This window comes from Lycium ferocissimum, chromosome 11 (genome assembly GCF_029784015.1).
Source record: "Lycium ferocissimum isolate CSIRO_LF1 chromosome 11, AGI_CSIRO_Lferr_CH_V1, whole genome shotgun sequence".
Classification (NCBI taxonomy): domain Eukaryota; kingdom Viridiplantae; phylum Streptophyta; class Magnoliopsida; order Solanales; family Solanaceae; genus Lycium; species Lycium ferocissimum.
Genome location: NC_081352.1, coordinates 33763851 through 33783288, shown reverse-complemented (window position 1 = coordinate 33783288; position 19438 = coordinate 33763851). Strand labels below are relative to the sequence as shown.

Here is a 19438-nt window from a genome sequence, read left to right as displayed (position 1 = left end):
AACTTTAATACTAACAACAAAAGTTAATCAAGAAATGAAATCCAACGATATCAAGTATCATCATCAAATTAAAAACAAGATATACATGCTTTCACTCATGCTCTATTTTCACTAATAATTATTAGCAAAAACAAAAAAATATAGCATAACAATTCATAACCATCAACTGTGTATCACATCAAACAGCAACCGGAGACACCTTCATCAGCCGCTGACGCCACCGTAGCCCGACGGCGGCGTTCCCGTGCCTGTGCTGCTACGGTGCATTCATATTTGGTGTCATTATCTAAATATTGGAATTTTTTCTTGGAGCTTTGCTTTAATTGAGGATTAATATCTCCGTAATGAAGATATCGACCATCTAATTGTCCTCCATAATAATATCCTAATTGTCCATAATAATCAGATTGATTAATAAAAAGATTGCTTGAACATTCACCAAATTGAAACCGATATAATTCTGCTTTTTTCCCTGCTTTTGCTAGCCTTTTTAGAAGTACTTTTGGATCAATATTTCCTGACACTTCAATCATCCCATCTCCATTCATTCTACAATTTGTGATACCTGAAACAAAATAAAGAACAAAAACATGAAAGGAAATATAAAAAATATCACCCGAGGCAAATCATAATTTCAATTTGACCCTATATATATTGATATTTCGTGGTTCCATCCGTCTCTGTGTGGACGAATTTAAGGTACATGCACTAACAACATAAAAAACTATAACAAATAGTTACCATATTTTCCAGATTATCATTTCAAGTTACATACTGTTAGAGGTCAACTTAACGTTATGATGTAAAAAATCCATACCATGTCCGTGCGTAGAGCTTAAACTCGAAGAAGAATATCGAAAATGTGCTATTAAAACATAAATAGAAAAAGAAGTGTAAATTTACCGTAAACATTTTTGAAGACTTTGGCCACGGTTTTTTGCCATCCTGAAGTGCGATTATTCACCCTCAAAATGCAAGTCTGTTTAAAGGTTTAACATTGAAAGAGTGAAAAAAAAAAAAAAAAAAAACAAATAAAAGAAAATGAACATAAAAATGAGGGAAAAAAGACTTTTTTTTTTTTTTTTTTTTTTGTGTATTTACCATGAATGGATAACTTTGCATCATGAATTGAAGTTCCGTTGTAGAGAAAGACATTGTATTGATGATACATAAACACTCAAATGATGAAGATTAGCTAGTGTTGTTTGTAAGAGAAAGCAAGAATATTGGAAGATATTTATAAGACAATAGCATTATCATTCTTTAAAGGAAATAAGATTTGGGATTTTCTCTTTAAATGGAAATAAGATTTGGGATTTTCTTTATCCACATAACTAAATAATTTCCAAGATTCGTATAGAAAAACATTGAATATACAACCAGACATTTCGTGAGAGTATAAAATATACTATCTAAAAAGTATGAATAAGGACTAGAACGTATTTCGTGAGAGTATAAAATATACTATCTAAAAAGTATGAATAAGGACTAAAACGTAAATAACTCTGTACAATATCTTTTTTTAATTATCGGGTATCCAAAACATCATGACCCGACATATTAAAAGAGTCGCACCATGTTGGCCGACTAAAGAGATCATAAAGCGCTTCCTACCAAAAAGTTAACCATTCCAACTACTTGAACCCGACCAAGCTACTTTTAAACCAATTACAACAAATAAAATTGTTACTAGTGAACATGAATACGTAGGAATTTACCTGCAACCGATATTTACATTAATTAATGAATGCAAAGCACGTGTGTTTCTTATACAAATTTCACACTTAATATATCATGATTAAGTAATATTTATACTCACTTTATCTTTTAACTGTTACTAAAACTATTTGATTTGATATAAAAATTATGAATAAAAATTATGAATAGGTATTTACCCATTATATGTGACTTGGAAAAAATGGGGGGAATTGACACGGTATACCCACTTCCACAAATATTTGGCATAAAATAGCTGTGGTTTAAGAAGTTGATAATGAATAGCCATTTTCACACGTTTTGGGTCATTATAATTTGTATCCCATTATCCATAAATCAGCCCTTGAAAATAGCTGAACATACAATTCTCTCTCCTACCATTTTCCCCCTCTTTCATTATATATTCTCCTAAAATTGTTTCGTAATCTTCTCCATACTTTTCAAAACATTTATTCTCTCTCCTTTTTCTTCCCTATCTACTCTATATATTTAATTTTTTAACTCAACTTTTTATGGGAAAAAAAGAACACGTCTTCTTTTCTATTTTCTTCAATTTTTTTTTTTCTTCAATAGTTTTTAGAATAGACACTTTCGTGATGCCTCCACTAGGATTTTTTATTTTCTATTTGCTTTTTTTTCATAAATGTTTTTCGAGTTCTTCATCGATCGGTAGCCATATTTCTCTCTGTTTTAATATATTTTTAATTAAAACAGCTATTCTATCAAAATACATTTCATACTTTGCAATAATTAGTATACATAGTTTAAAAAAATATATGAGATAATACTAGTATGTATGGCTGGGATAATATGTATACATATTATTAGCATACATACTGGTCTGATGTATAACTAGAATAATAAATTGTATACATTGGTTTGTATTCATCTAATATATTTGTATACATTTGTCTCTATTCATCTAACAAATTGGTATATACATTTGTTTTATTAGTATAGAAGAAGATCGAGTACCATGTATACATTACCATATATACATTTTGGGATTTCGATATAGAAGAAGAGTATTGTGTATACATTTTGGTATATATTGTGAATTTGATGTATATTGTAAAGTACCATGTATTCATTATCATGTATATATTTTGAAAATTCGATATAGAAGAAGATCAAGTACCATGTATACATGGTAATGTATACATTACGGGATTACGACAATTCGATAGAGAAGAAGAGTACCATGCATACATTCTAGGAATTTGATAGAGAAGAAGAGTATCACGTGTACATTTTGTGAATTCGATAGAGAAGAAGAGTACCATGTATACATTCTGGTATATATTGTAAAGTATCATGTATACATTCTTATATATAGTGTGAAATACCATGTATACATTCTGATATGTATTGTGAAGTACTATGTATACGATATATAATGTGAAATACTATGTATACATTCTAATTATTATACTATTAGACAATGTGTATATTTATTATGTATAAAAAGGATAAAAATATCAACTATGCATTAAATTTGCAAAACTATAACCATCAAATATATTCCAAAATTCAAAGTGGAAGAAAAATATTTTGTGAATAAATGTTTTCAAATTACTTTTATTTGAATACTCTTTAATAACAAACTCATTTACGGCTGCTTAGAAGTTATAAGTTTTACTTACTAAGAAAAACGTAAAGTAATATAAAACTCTATCATGAAACTTTGCTTATTAAATGGAAGAAAAAAATCAAAGTTTGCATGTAACTCCCGGAGGTAAACAAGGAAAATACATTATTGTACGAAACAAGAAAAAGGAAAAAAAACAATTTGAATGCCTAAATGCCAATATTATCAGGCTTGTTTTTGCTAAATAAAAAATGGGTCAAAGAAATGCCAATTGTTTGTGGAAGTGGGTATAACGTGTCAATTCCCCAAAAAAGGTTGATTGGAAGTTGGAGCCCAAGTTAAAGATCTTCTTTAACATTTTGTATCGTATCAATTAATATAACTGAAATTCTCGGAAGATATCATTGTTATTAAAAGGCTAGTTTTTCTTCCCCATAACTTATTTTTGTGCCTAGACGGATTTTCCCCCCTTCCATTTTAGTAGTGAGCTAAAAGATGCCCTCAATTAAGGGGTTAAAAAACGAAAAATAATCTTCCTCTAGAAGAAAAAGATTTGCGTCATTTATTTTAAGTTATTGTACAAACCTTGTTTATATAATGAGATATAACCAAGAAAAGAAAAAGATATCCAGAAGAATCTTCATGTTAGAGAATTGGATTCTAACTTATATTTCAAAAAAAAAAGAGAGAGAGAAGAATCTAGCCACTCTTAATATTTTGCAAAGGATAGTTTTTATACATTGACAATTTAAATATTTTAGCACTAGCAGTATAACTTAATATATGATTTATCTCATATTCTTCTTCCGGTACTCAAAGTTGCAGAAAAAGAAAAAAAGAATTCTCCAAGCCTCTCATTGATTGATGAACTTGATTTGCTACAGGCCAAAGTGCTTTGATTTTACTTTAATATAAATAAAATACCTTGAAAGATTCTGTAAGGGGGCAATATTCCATGAAATCTAATACAAGTGTTAGACGTACTATGTTTCAATATTCGAGATTATATTCGCTTCTACGAATAATTAAAAGATTTACATTACTTATATTGTCAAAGTATGGCCAAAATATAAGGACGACCAATATGTTTTACACCACTTTTTTTTTTTTTTTTTGGTTTCCTGCCTATATTCTTTTGCTCATATAACTGGTATGTGAACCAAACGATCCTTAAGTAGGCGTTTAAATAATATTCAGTTGAAATTTGAAAAAAAAAACATAGTATTAGAAGTTAAAGTTGAAAAAACAAGTGAAAAGAACAGGCGTTGTGCTACTGATTTTCATTAATTTTGCCTTTAATGGAATCCCAATTTTAATTACTAGAATGCAAAAGCTTGAATCAGAAATAGTTATGCGAAATTCAAGTTCATGAACATGTAAAAAGATCATAGTGATTAAATAAAATTAAATAAGACAACTAAAAGAAGATTAACAAAATATTGTAAAAAATCCAACTAAATAAACTTACATCAACAAATAACTCTTCATATCGAGTATGCAATTATAATTTAGTAAAATCTATAACAACTAGCTATAATAAGTGCACTAATTAATATAAAAATCCTTTACACTGACGTTATTACATAGCATTGCAATTACTTATATGACCACCTCTATAATCCGATTCATAATACGGCGGTGGTGGCGGGGCAGCCATGGAATAAGGCGCAAGTGGCAGCAGTGGTGGTGGCGGAGGTAGGCCGTGGGGTCCACCGTGGCAGACACGATATATTTTTCTATATATACAATATGATTTTCTGATGAAGGGTGTTCAACTGACTACCCTTCATTTTATGTAGCTATGACATGGGTAAAATATGATGAGACCATAAAAAAAAAGTCAGCAACGGAATAAAAATAGCGTTCACTAACTACTATGTACCAAAATAATAATGGATGCATAAGAGGAGCGTAAGAAATAATTTAAAAAAAAAAAACACAAGATGGAATGTTTATTAAATATGGATGTGTTTGGTAGGGCGAACGTTACTTTTTGAAAAATGTTTTCAAAGAAATGACTTATTTTCAAGAAAATATTTGCTTGAAAATAATTTTCGATGTTTGATTGCAAAGTGGAAAGTATTTTTTGATTTATCAAAGATAGCCAATCAAATAGTGTTTTGATGAAAATTTTGGGTATTAAAGATTGATAATAATGAGTTGGTGTTGGTTAAAGTAATGATATGAGATTAAGAGTTGAAATAATCGTGAAGGAAAATGATATCCACTTAAAAGGGAAGAAACCAACAACAACAAACCTAGTGTAATCTCACAAGTGAAATATGGGGAAGGTAGAATGTATTCTGACCCTTACCCCTGTTTTAGTGGGAGGTTGTTTCCGGTAGAATGAAATTTATTTTCGCACCCCACCATAAAATTCAATCACTGCGTATTACATTGGGCATGGCAGACACCATCTTATGATAAGTTCTCGCATCTACTCATATTATATAGAAAAAAAGGATCTGGCTGAAAAAAACAAAGGAGAATAATCCACTTTTTGCCAAGCAAATGATTTTTATTTAGTGAGAGCAAAAAAATGAAGACGGGATATGTGTACACTCTCAATGCAGGGATAAGGTTTGCGTACACTTTAGACATCACTTATGGGATTATACTGGATATGTTGTTGTTGATATCTGTAATAAAAATTTAAGCTTAATACGTAAGTAGCCCCTTAAATTTATCAAGACATCGTACACTTAAATGTATATTTAGCTATTAGAGAGATGCAAAAAAACTTCAAGATGCACATTTAACTTAATGTAGTCACATAACCCTTTATATATAGTGGTAATGTTTTCGTTTGGGAGGACAAAAATAATCACCCACTTAAAGCTAAGTACCAGTAGGTATATCCGTATAGTTGCTTTCTATAGTGGTAGTAATTGATTCCTACATTTTAGAACATAATTTTATAGGGATTCTATTATTTATTTGAGTTGACATCAGATTCCTGTTTTTAGGTAGTGACGTTTTAAAATTTTATTATCCAACATCTCATCATTTTTTTTGGTTGGTTTCAAACTCCTTTACTGTAAGCGCTGAATATTACAATTTTATCCAATATTCTATTCTTTTTGTGATGACATATTTTAATTTAAAAGGGTATAAAAGTCGTTCAATATTTGAAAGATATTTTGGTCAACCAATATTTATATTCATGCTTTTAAAATAATATAGATAGATAGATAGATAGATAGATAGAAGGTTAATTTTAGCTAAATTGGGGATTTCCGTCCACTTAAGGTTACTAGTGTACACTTTATTAACGTGAGGGTATATTTGACCACTTTCGCTAACGGAGGGAAAAGTTGACTAATAAACTAAAGTAGAGGGGTATATCAAAATGATTTTTTTTTTAATGCAAAAAATGTAAAGTTTTTTTTTTTTAAAAGTGTCCTGGATTTTTTTTTTTTAAAATCTGGATTAATTTGTTTAAAAATCTGAAAAAAATGATTTAAAAAAAAAACATTTTGCAGATTTTTTAATAAAAAAATCCAATTTTTCAAAATATTTTTTTAAGAGACAGGTTTTATAAAATAAAATAAAAAATCATATTTTTAATAAAAGTAATTTTTTCCAGATTTGTTTTTAGAAAAAATAATTTCCAAATAGTTTTTAAATAAATTGCCGCGCAGGCACCACATATAATAAGTTAAATGTCATGTGACGTCCATGTCATCCAACTCTAATGACTAGGCTTGCTTATGTAAGAATATGTTAGAAATGATGGGTGTTTACCCCTAAAAAGGTAACAATTGAATTTGTACGCGATTTAAAGGATACGTGTTTTGATTAGTTGTTAACGTAATGAAACAAGAAATAACAATCAATCGAATATAACAGACAAAGAGAATGATAGCCTGTATTATGAATAATTGTCACGCCCCGAACCATGGCCTGGGCGTAACACGGCACGCACTCGGTGCACCGATTGCGTGACGTGACCGAGTGAACCACATGGCTTGCTGAATCATCATCATGAGGCATACATGAGCGAAAATATAATATGAAACACGATGGGCTTTAAGAAAACATACGACGTCATAGTAATTATGAAATACTTGTTTAAAAACAAAAGCGCGGATAATACGATAATTGTGCCAAAATGGCTAGTCGACTCGAAAGTCCAACATGACCCAACCGACTTGTCTAGTCTATGAAACCTCTAGTACGAGTCCGAACATAAAACGTACTTGGCCGGACAAGGCCCCCGATACCTTTAATGCATCAATGACATAAAGTAAACAACCGACTAAACCCCGAAGAGAACGGGGCTCACCCAAAGCCGATACGAGAGTCGGCCCTACCGAGCGCGTGTCGTCCCGTAAGTCGCACCGCATCGTGAAATGCAGTGCCCCAAGGCAATAAACGGGGGACGTTAGTACTTTTGAATGTACTAGTATGTAAACACAATGAGAGAAGGTAGCGTGCACATGACATATAAACACGAGATTGAAACCGAAACCGAATACCGAACCGAACATAAACATAGTACCGTAAGTACGAAATAATCAGAATACCGACATGAACCACCACGGGGAGAAACGTGGAATCCGATCTCGGCCCGATCGCTCTAAGCCCATCTCGTACCTTGCCGGGCACGAGACACGAACAGATACGAATGGATCCAAAATCCTCAATGGGGAAAATATGAAGGAATCGTCCCTAATCGGGCGGAGCGATCCTTATCCTACGTTGGCATACGTAGTTTCGGCTATCTCGAGCCTTCTCGTATTAATACAACTCCCGAACATGAAAATAACCGAAGACATGATTTCGAGTCTTCGACATGAACACGGGTACATGAAAATAAATACATATATAAATATATATACAAGCTTTTCATGGAAATAAGCACAACATCTCATATCTTACGTTATAGAACCCATGGGATACAAGTCACGGGTTTCATAGATTACGGATCGAGTCTCAATCACCAAAATAGTAAATTAAGACTAATTAAACGGAATTGTAATCCGACCATATAATATACATCGTGGTTCAAGTGTCTAGGGTTTATCATGAATATACCTAGAATCCTAAAACATGGTGTGTAATCATGGAATATCGAAACATGGGGGAAGAACAAGGATGTTCCCACACGTGGATAGTGCCTACATACCTTGACTTCCTGCTTTTGAGCGTATCACAGTGTCCTTCAATCCCTTCGACTTTAATCTATAGCAATACAGGTCATAGGGGTTCTATATTAGCAACAATATTCGTGCTTTGATCATCTAAGCATTTTATCAAATACTTGGTGGGCATGAAGCTCCACAACCTTCATTAATGGTGATTTATTCACCCAATTCCCATTCTATTACTTCTAGGTGATTCTATAATCTTAATTCGGTGTAATTAACATCATTCTCCATCACCCATATGATTCTAACAATCTCAAGTCAACAATCCAAAACCCTACTATAGTTCGTGTAATTCTCTTTACTAAACTCATTTACTATTCTCCCAAGAACTCATCAATTCACTATTATGAATGATTAGAGTGTAGAAGCATTACCTTTTTGACGTTCAATCCTCTTGAATTTGGGTTCTAGGGTTTCCACATCCAACGATAATGTTCCAATCACAACTCTATGGATTATAAGGGTTTACTCACGTTAGAAAGAGATTAGGGACTTGAATTCAACCTAGGATCATGATAAAACTTACCTTGTATGGTTCTTGAGGCTTGGAACTTGTTCCTTCTGACTTTAGGGTGATTTTTCGTGACTAGGGTTGTTAGGAAAATAAACTCCAAGGTTAAATATAACTTAAAACGCGAAATCCAACTTTTGACCCGAAATCGACCTGTTTCGCGATGGGTCCGCGATGCGGGTGAATCGCGCAACATTCTGCAGGTAACTACTCAGAGTTGCGCGATTGGCCCGCGAAGCGGGGCCATCGCACGCGCTCTCACGCGCCCTCACGCGCCCCGAGAAGCGATGTGTGTCGGTTTTGTGCAGTGTTCGGTAAAATAGGCATAACTTCTTGTATATAGCTCTGTTCAAGGCTCATAATATACCTTTGGAAAGATATTTCAAAGGGCTACAACTTTCATGTTTTAAATTTCCTCAAATTCCCAACGGATTTTCACGAAATTCGACTGGAAGGCAGACGTATCAAAAACTTAGCCGATTCTATAGACTTTTAAATGCCTTACTATTAGCCATATTGAGACGATCATATCTCCTTGCTCCGATCTCTGATTGGCCCGGTCCTTATATCGTTAGAAAGCTATTTTTATGTACTACAACTTTCATTGAGGGTACTTTCCCAAATTTCCAACTAATCAAAGAGTTATTACTGCCCGAAGTAGGCCTATCAACCCTTTTTGCAAAACGTTCAAACCTTTAATTTTTCCACTAAAACTCTAATGATATGAGTCTAACCTTAGTTCTTAGATATGGGGTGTAACAATAATCCCACTGAAAAATTTGTCCGGTGCCAAGCTCTCTTGCCTCTTGACCGAACTGAACAAGTGTATAGCTTATAACTTTGAACAATGAGTGTTATAGAGTTTGTGTGCCAAAAAAGTAGAATCCTCTCACTGATGAGGCTTTACCCCTATTTATATTACAAGGCAATACCCTAATGTTCCCCTAAATAAGGTAAAAAGGTGAAAATGTATTTACTGTAGCTGGCGGCGCCAATGGTCCGAAGGTACCGAAAGGCAGGCCGGATTTCTCGCATTGACGCTAACTGGCGTCTCCTCGGCTGTAGCATAACGGACGGCGTATCTGGTGGCGAGAAATTCAGTCTGTCATGGATTTCTCGTGTTGAGGCTAACTGGCATCATCTCGGCTCCCGGACTGACCTCATCTCGGACCTTGCTGACTCCTTATCATCGAACCCGGACCGGTGTCCCAACTTGACATCCATGTTCCCAATTTATCCCGACCTTTCGCTGGACTGACTCAATTTCATCATAGCGATTTTTACCATATACAATGGGTATTTTTGAATACTTTGCAAATAGTAGGGGTATATTTGGCTCCAACTTGTAATGTGAGGGCTAGATTTGGCCTCAACTTGGGATAAAAGTAGCTAATTTATGAAGGTAGGGGTTATTTTTGACCTTTTTCCCAAAAATCAAACCCCATCCAAAGTTCTCTCACCTCATTCGCCCAACGATTATAAGCCCTACTGTATGTGGCCATTGCGATTATAAACCCCGCACAATGATTATAAACCTACTGTATGTGGCCACTTCGATTATAAACCCATCATAAACCCTGATTATAAACCCTTCATAAATTTTGCAATGGTGTTGTGTTATGTCCCACATTGGTGGGCATAATGTGCTTATGTGGATTCAAATAGCCTTGGGCTCTCCCACCTTAATAGCTAGCTTTTGGGGCGAGAGTTAGGTCCAAGGTTGTTACAAATGGTATCAGAGCCACCCACCTCCCTTCATGTCTGTTGTGCCTTGGATGGTGACGCCGGTATGGCAGTGTTCGCCCAGGGCTAGTAATGTCTAGCGCACAACCGTCGGCTGAGCGTGGTGGTTTGTTATGTCCCACATTGGTGGGCATAATGTGTTTATGTGGATTTAAATAGCCTTGGGCTCTCCCACCTTAATAGCTAGCTTTTGGGGTGAGAGTTAGGTCCAAGGTTGTTATATGTTGGGTCATATCTCAAGGCACATTTTGATCCATCAACATAAAAGCTTGCTAAAATAATTAAAAATCGGGCAGTGTCTAATCCTAATTTCAGATCATACATTAGTTATGCAACACGGATTTACAACCAAGGTGTAGTTTCGGTGAAGAAACGACAACCAAATCTCAAAATAAACTTCATAAGTGAACCCGAGGCCATTGAGAAAGCCTCAGAATTCATTGGAGTTTCATTCCTGATTCTGGTGTTTTTTGTCGCCTAATTTTAGTTTTAACTGTGTTATGCTATAAGTGTATGTTTGACATTGTAACATTTCAGTCTATCTGTAATCTAGGATAGAAACTTGTTGCCTGTATTTTTTTATTTGTATGTTCTTGTCCCCTTTTGGTATAGTGTAACTTTTCTTGTATTGGAATGAAACGGGGCCAAAGGGAGCGGGATGAATATATTCATATAGTTGATGCTTACTAGTTTTGGATCGAGGGGTAGTTATTGTAATTAGGCGGCATGGAGAGGTTGGGCTGTTGAAATTTGGTGTATTAATGTTACTTTACGGACTATTAGGCAATTGGACCCTCGAGGTTGTATTGGAAAAATTGGATTTTGTCGTTTTCAGAAAAGTGTATACACAGTTTGTGAGATGTCTTTTTGTAGGGGAAGTTAATAATGGTGGGTAGCTCAAACAGTCAATAAGTTGGGCTTGTATATTAATCTTCCCCTGTCCAGCAAACGATGGATAAAATTTTTGATACTCTTTTGTTTCATTAGTCATTACACAAGGCATTGCCACAACCATTGTTGTTAGTGACCTAATAAACTTATGTTTGTGATATACGGATATGCTACAAGTCTACAAACTGAGTAGTAAGTAGTAATAAAGTAAGCCCAATATGTAGTAACAGTTGTAGGATGTAGTTGTTCTGGGGCTTCCATCTCCTTTCTATATTTTAGAATATTTTTGATGTTTCCCTAAGGTTACGTATAGATGTGACAACATGTGTAGTGGTTAACAGTGGTGCTTAAAAATTAGGCCAAACCCATCTACAGACACCTATGGTCGTCCACTTCTTTCACTTGAGCACCTAAAGTGCCCCTTGTTTCATTTAGACACTTCAGGTGGGGCTAGACTGTGTCATTTAAACACTTTTTGTTGACCTGCCAATTTGGGTGAATTGCACAGCAAATAGGAGCGTGAAGACCTAAAAAAACGCATTTTTTTAATTTTCTTCTTCCTTTTCTCTTTCTTTTCTTCTTCATTTTTTCTTTCTTTTACATCAAAAAAAAAAAAAAAAAAATCATTAGAAAATTACAGAATAATCTATCAGTATTGGTCTTGTCTAGTCCATTGCACGAGTTTTGGTTCTGCAATTTTAAATCATTGGTCTTTCTTTGAAACTCGACTGGGTGACTGAAAATCTGAACTTGAAGATAAATTATTATCAGCGTTGAAAAATCTGATTGGAAGTTGATGAGATGGAGTTTCTTGGATCTGGGTTTAAATCTTCGAGTAACAATTATTTAGAGCTGAAAACCGTGATCGTTCCTTAATTTGAGCGAAAATTTGAAAGACATTGTTGGAGTCTAAGCTTGAGTTTGAAATTTTGGTTTGGCTTCGATTCTCAGATTTTGGGTCTGTTTGTTGATGTTAGCTGATTCTGATGTTTGTAAGCTCGAAATTGTTCAATCACAGCTGAAAATATGAAAGCTACATCGGGTTTGAAGCATTTGTCGGGCAAAAAATTAAATCCGCCATTGTTGGCCGACGGAGCTTCGACTTGAGTATTAGTTTTGGAGTTGTATTGCTTGTCGAATCTGAAACTAAAGTGGAGTTGTGTTTGAACTAACTCGATGCTAAAACCAACTGAAATATTGCTAAGATTGAACTTGAAAACTCATAGAACTCCATTGAAGCTCATATGAAGCTTGAAGGTGAAATTTCAAATATTTCAATCAGAAATTTTCCCCGCAATAGCCATTCATCTGGGTTTGCTGTATTTTCTTTGGAATTGCTTGCTTGATAAATTAATCATCGTTGAAAATGAAATGAATCTGTAAGGAAAAAAAGACATGGAGACATGGAGGAAGAAGGTGAGGTTGGGGGAATGGCAGGTGGAGGACGGAGGGGTTAGATGGGAGGGGGTGAAAATAGTTTTTTTTTTTTTTTTTTTTTTTTTTTGTTCCTTTTTTTAATTTACTAATTAGTTTTAAAGTTTTGATTAAAAAAATATTAAATAGTTTTAAAATAATTTTTCTACTCATATTTTATTCTTTAATAATTATTTTTAGTATATATGCCACGTGTCTTCATTTAATTCGCTGTTTTGACACGTCATCGGCGACTGTATTACACTCACTCGATATATTTGACTGATAGTACAAAAAGTGTCTCAGTGGAACAGGAAGTGTCAACCTGAAGTGTCTAAATGGAACAAGGAGCACTTTAGGTGCTCAAGTGAAAAAAGTGGACGACCACAAGTGTCTGTCGATGGGTTTGGCCTAAAAATTATGGTATATTTCGTATTAGTTTGGATGTTAACTTATGAAAGCATGCATGGGTGTTAAAACAAGGTTGCAAAGCTAAATAGCTCTGTAGTAACGGAGGAGAAAGTATAAAACACTACATAAAGACAGACAGATTCTGTTATCTTCCTAAGAGGTTGCTTTCCTCAATTGTGGTATTGATCATATCTGGCAATCAAAAGCAACTTATAAGTGTACAAGTTATTGATGTTGCAGTCTTCATTTCATTGTCTCCTGTATTTACTGAAATTTATGATGGCTAAAAGTAGTTTATAAGGTAGTTACTTTGCCGTACATGCACTTCATTCATACATGCGTTAGCATTACTTCAAAAAGAACTCTTTATTTTATGAATAGAGAGCCGTAATACACACTTTTTTTGGCCTTATGTTGCATAAGTTGACGTTTTGGAACGGGGATATACAGCTTTTGTAACAAATAGACTAAAGCATTAGAGAGATGTTAGCTAGGGAAAAATTCACAAATAGTCACTCTTTAACTTTTGTAATTGAAAATAGTCATTGTCTTGGAGATATAAATTCCACAAGTGAAATAACTTGTGATATTTGAAACTCCAGAACATGGACTATTTTTCAAAGACATGACCGGAATCATGCTAAAAATGCAGAGATCAAAGCTCTGACCTAAATATTTTTCAAGTTTTTCTTATTTGTTGAAAGAACTTAAGACAGTAAAACCTCTAAATTGTAGAGGGATATGCTCACCTATTTTCTCTAAATATTTGGATGGTTAATTGGTAGTGTCTCCATTGTTTAAGGAAATACACATATTTTAGAATGTACCTTGAGAATGAGAATGTGATTCCTTTTTGTGGAAATTGAATTGGTTCATAGGATGAATCCTCTTATTTTCATATGAGCTTGATTCCTTAGTTTTAAAGAAAGAACAATTTGCCATTTTGAATTCCAATATTTGACATTGTAACATTTCAAGAATTAAGAGAACAATGTATAAATTTTGCATTTGACAGATCGGTTACTGGAGTAATCTGGAATAGAAACAAAACCTATATTTTTCTTTTTATAAAAACTGGTAATGTTGTATTCCTGGCAACCCAAAAGAGAATTACAGAGAAAGGAGAGGAAGATTACAAAGAGCCCAAAAGATCTACCATCTTTTCAGCATCATCTATACATTTCTTTTTACACCAAAAAAGCAAGAATATGATACAATTCCATTTAACTTTGGAATTACACCTATCCTCAAAACATCTACCATTCCTCTCTTTCCGCCATTTCTTTTGAATTTTGCTTCCACCTCTCCTAATCCAGCAACTCAAAGGATCAGCAGTGTGCTCTGACTCTACTTGGGTAAATAAATTATAATGCAACAGAGAATAAAACATTGTCATAAAGTTCAAACAATGGCACAGCAAGAAGCTTTTAGGTTTTTTTGCTTTCCATTGCCCATTTAGAACCTCCAGAATCACCAAAATCTAGTAACCCCAGCCAAAATGTCAAAAAATTCAAATTGGAAACTTAGACTTAAATATCATGATCGGAAGGTTTAGTTTCAAAGTTCAAAAGAGATTAAAAAAAACTGAGAACGATCTAGAAAATCGCCACCACAATAGAAAATTCGTGATGCATATTACAAATACATAAATAAACAAATAGATATGTGAAGGAACAAATTTACCAGATAGTGAAGATAACAGTGAGCGGTATTACTCTGTACCAAACTTTGGATAGTTAATTTCTTTCTTTCCCCTGAGATCTTGAATTGCTGTTTTAGAGCAACAAAATTATCGAATGATCAAGTTAGCTTTCTTTCAGAAAACGATGACCTGATTGAATAGTTAAGATGGCCGCAAACTGTAATCATCAAGAATTAATATTTATATTGCCCTTCACCTGGAAAAAAAAATTTGCATGTTGAACTAATTGACTGTTTGGAGGAAGCAACATTTTACTATAAGAAGAATTTGGAAAGGGCTGAAGCTGAAGAATAGAATTCTAAAACATTGTTGAAGCATTAAAATTACATGCCAAACATTATAAAAGTTCCAAAGAAAATGAATAAACATACGTTCTTAGAGTATTTAATTATACGTTCTTTGTAGATGAAAAGTCATGGGATTTGAAAGCATGTAATTTCAGTTTTCATTTTATTGAATGCCTTAGTCTTTAATTGAGAATGCATTTAAGACACTTTTAACTTTTTAAAAATAAGATAAATAGAAAAATTAGAGGAAAAAGTCACAAAAAGGAGAAAAAAGATAAATGCCAATGGAGGTCATAGAGAGGTGCCACATAGGATTGTCTATGCCTAGCTTTATATTATATATAGATTTGTTTGATCTATTGTAAGCTTTCTCCGAACCTATATTGATGTATTTTTATTATCCTAACAAATTTTCGGTGCTTATATATGTTGTTTTGTTGTGGATTGAAGTGATTGACATAATCATATATTTCGTCGACTTATTGCAATTAGAGCTAGGAGGAAATTTTTAGAGGTTAAAGGCTGAACAAATGACGATGAGTCTATAAGTCCACTGTGTGACTCTTGTGCTGGAGGTATGTCGAAGTATAGATTATATATACATCTCTGTAAATTCTGTTATTGGTTGTTCACGCAACATATATATCATACATAGGAGTACTTTTTTGCGACTGCGATTATTCATCCTCTTGAATTCTCTTTACGTCTTTTGCACCACTTTGAATGTATAAGGAATCTGCGCAATATGAAGGCATCAACCTAGGTATGTGCAATTGAAAAATTTACTAATCCTTTGTTTTTTTTTCCAGGTAAATGAAAGTTTAAACGGGCATGAAGGTTTATCAATAGAAAATCATGCATAATGCTTGAACTTTTAGCCCGGAACAAATTTTACAGTATTTCAAGTTAATATTAACATGTTCAAGAAGTGCAACCTAACAAATAGTAAGCTACCAAAAACTTAACCTAGCGACTTTACTCTTTGGATTACTTTAAGTCATGCTCACTCTAAGAAAATATTCTTATGCTTGTGACTGACAAATTAATTTCATGGTAGCACTTGCTCAGCTGCCTGCTGATAACCGAAAGACCGAGTATAAGGAGGATGGAGTTCCTGCTGATCTTAAAATACCTGTTAAGCATGTCTTATCCTGTGAGCTTCAGGTACATATGTACCAATATGATTGCATCCTCTTTGTCCATCCTATATGATTCTATCCTTATGCTTCTTTGGTTGTTTTGCAGCTTTATTATGACAGGATTACAGAGCTTACAGTGCACAAATCTAACTCCCCTCTCTTTAAAGAAGCTCTAGAAAGCTTTGCAACAGATCCTGGGCTTCATCCTATAGGTCCTTATTTCACAGATTTTGTTGCTGATGAGGTAAGTCTAAGCCAATTCAAGTTCGGCAATGTAACATTTGTAAGTGAGGGATAAATGATCCAGTGATCTTCTATTTTACGTTAGGTCGCACAGAATTTGAATAAATGTGGTCTCCTCTTTGCTTTGATGAGGCCGGTCTGGAGCCTTCTTCAGAATTCTCATTTACGTTATCTCAGTGCCATTTACTTCAGTTTATTTATCCTTTTATCTTTTAAGGGGATGCAGATAAAATTTTATAACCTCTATCCTTATAAAGCTGGTTATCCTTGATGACCATATTTGGAATTATTTAATGATTTTTATTTTTCTAAGTGGATACCAAATAAAACATTACTAAAAACTAATTCTATAATGCTGGATGTCATTTTTATAATTGGATTTCTCAAACCTTAATATGTATCTGGAGAATGGTGTTGGATAACTAAGCAGATGTCTGTTCAGAAAAGAGATGGAGTTAGCTTTCATGAACAATATTAAATTTTCTTTTTTCTGAATAAGTACTTAAATTACTTTGTTCATTAAATTAGTGTCTTATGCATAATCGGAAAGTTGGTTTGTGTTTATTCTGCAACTTTGGCTATGGGTCAACATGATATTCCTATAGTTGCATCTGATGATTTTCTTGTTTACCTTTCCAGTTGCATCAATCAATGCCATCTGTAATGACATGCCTTGTTGCGAGAAGGTTGGGAAATAAAATCTCTGACCACCTTTAGGAACTGAGGGACTTCACAGGAAAGTTGGTTAGTTTAATATGCAGGCGGTAGGGATCTCCTTATTCAGTCATTCTATTGGTTTTGTTTCATTGAAGGCTATGAAAGCACGTATCTCCTCTGCTGCCTACTACTTTTATTGGGTCCCTTGGGAAGGGGGTGGTTATATATCTGTATAATTGTTGATACATGTAAAGCATTTCTTAATCTGATTGAATGGCAGTGTTTGGCAATTGTTGACTTTCACTTCCATGATATCAATTGAGTGTCCATAATCAATTGGGACTGTGTCATTCACAAGTTAAAAAACTTTGCTGCATGCTTATCTTGATTCAGCTAAGGCACTGCCTCAGCATTATGGAGCCATCCCAAGGGCTTAGCAGCTCCTGGACCTGGTGTGGTATCTCCTTGATGTCCCTGATTTTCTTTCATCTTCTTATTATTTCTAAATTTTAAGATAAAGCTCTTAGATATCTGTAACGTTTGAGTGAGAAACATGGGCAATGAGGATTCATATATAGCTGACCACAATTGTTTGGGATTGAGGTGCAATTGTTGTTTGTTAGCAATCTGTGATATTTATAAATTTTGTGCAGGTTCCCCTACTTGTGCTGCCCAATCTTGAAGCTTCTTTGCGATTGTTGGAGCCTGAAATGCAGCTTGAGAAATAAAAAAATGAAATGAAAAGACATGAAGCTTGGCGAGTATACGGGGCCTAGATGGTAACTCTTTCGCATGCTCTAAGAGTTTTTCTTTATCATCTCGTCATCTTAATTCTTTTGTGATGTTTTATGTGGCCTAACATGAATATTTTCTTTTAGGATTAATATTCTGCATCACTGATAAAAATCCTTCGAACTGTGTTTTCGCTTACAGTGTGCTGCGGGTCTATGCATGTATGAGCATTTCAAGATGCTTCCTGCCTCTCTATCTCCATCAGATCGGACATTCCTGAAGAGTAAATTGAAAGTCTTGACTACATTGTTGAGTACGTCTTGAAATTTACTTAGTCTATCCTTGCTATACTCAATAACTGCAACTTTTTCATTATTCAGGTTTTTGAAATATTTGTGTTAAGTTGTACGCGAAGTATGTCTTTCCGCTTTAACTGTTAATAGAGAATTTGTCTTGAGAAAGATATGTTCTGTAGGACTCCATAGTTATTTTATAGTATCTTATTTCTGTATCAGATTGACATCTCCTTTTATGATAACATATTTTGTGCTAAATTTTAGAGCAAAATCATTTTTTGTCTAGATATACCTACGAAGGATTTAGCCCTCATAGGTAAGGATTTAGCCCTCATTTTGTGCTAAATTTTAGAGCAAAATCATTTTTTGTCTAGATATACCTAAATTTTGGAGCAAAATCATTTTGTCTAGATAACATATTTTGTGCTAAATTTTAGAGCAAAATCATTTTTTTTTAAAATTATTTTTTATTTTTTTAAAAAAATATTTTTTATTTTTTTAAAAAAATATTTTTTTTATTTTTTAAATAGAAAACTATAGTCACGTTTCATAAATATTTCTCATAATATGTATATATACGTACTTCACCTATTATTAAAAGATTACATTACCTATATTGTCAAAGTATGGCCAAAATATAAGGACTACCAATATGTTTTACACCACTTTTTTTTTTTTTTTGGTTTCCTGCACTATATTCTTTTGCTCATATAACTGGTAAGTGAACCAAACGATCCTTAAGTAGGCGTTTGAATAATATTCAGTTGAAATTTGAAGGAAAAAAAAGCATTAGAAGTTAAAGTTGAAAAAATAAGTGAAAAGAACAGGCGTTGTGCTGCTGATTTTCATTAATTTTGACTTTAATGGAATCCCAATCTCAATTACTAGAATGCAAAAGCTTGAATCTGTAGCTAGTTATGCGAAATTCAAGTTCATGAACACGTAAAAAGATCATAGTG

The 19438-nt window shown here is 33.8% G+C and overlaps 2 protein-coding genes across 3 annotated transcripts; one reads left to right on the top strand and one right to left on the bottom strand.

Annotated features, from left to right (window-relative positions):
• Nucleotides 1-16: 16 nt before the first annotated feature.
• LOC132037886 (heavy metal-associated isoprenylated plant protein 32-like) lies at nucleotides 17-1315 on the bottom strand. The gene is made up of 3 exons (XM_059428524.1): nucleotides 1102-1315; nucleotides 904-979; nucleotides 17-565 (listed from the first exon to the last, which is right to left on the bottom strand). The coding sequence occupies exons 1-3, from the start codon at nucleotides 1153-1155 to the stop codon at nucleotides 174-176; spliced, it is 522 nt and encodes a 173-aa protein (XP_059284507.1). The 5' UTR covers nucleotides 1156-1315; the 3' UTR covers nucleotides 17-173.
• Nucleotides 1316-16428: 15113 nt separating this feature from the next.
• Nucleotides 16429-18201, top strand: LOC132037127 (transcription initiation factor TFIID subunit 6-like). Of its 2 annotated transcripts, XM_059427587.1 has the most exons (4): nucleotides 16429-16576; nucleotides 16658-16795; nucleotides 17434-17558; nucleotides 18105-18201. In XM_059427587.1, the coding sequence occupies exons 1-3, from the start codon at nucleotides 16463-16465 to the stop codon at nucleotides 17509-17511; spliced, it is 330 nt and encodes a 109-aa protein (XP_059283570.1). In that variant the 5' UTR covers nucleotides 16429-16462; the 3' UTR covers nucleotides 17512-17558; nucleotides 18105-18201. The 2 variants fall into 2 exon arrangements, with proteins under 2 accessions (XP_059283570.1, XP_059283569.1); XM_059427586.1 differs by lacking the exon at nucleotides 18105-18201 and having other exon boundaries at nucleotides 17434-17808.
• The last annotated feature ends 1237 nt before the right edge of the window (nucleotides 18202-19438 follow it).

Bases quoted from the DNA above. Each gene is read 5' to 3' on its own strand.
- LOC132037886 (XM_059428524.1), bottom strand. From the start codon at position 1,155: ATGTCTTTCTCTACAACGGAACTTCAATTCATGATGCAAAGTTATCCA. The intron at 980-1,101 runs GTAAATACACAA...ACCTTTAAACAG, and splicing joins TGCAAAGTTATCCATTCATG to ACTTGCATTTTGAGGGTGAA. The intron at 566-903 runs GTAAATTTACAC...ATTTTGTTTCAG, and splicing joins AGTCTTCAAAAATGTTTACG to GTATCACAAATTGTAGAATG.
- LOC132037127 (XM_059427587.1), top strand. From the start codon at position 16,463: ATGGTAGCACTTGCTCAGCTGCCTGCTGATAACCGAAAGACCGAGTAT. The intron at 16,577-16,657 runs GTACATATGTAC...GTTGTTTTGCAG, and splicing joins TCTTATCCTGTGAGCTTCAG to CTTTATTATGACAGGATTAC. The intron at 16,796-17,433 runs GTAAGTCTAAGC...TTACCTTTCCAG, and splicing joins CAGATTTTGTTGCTGATGAG to TTGCATCAATCAATGCCATC.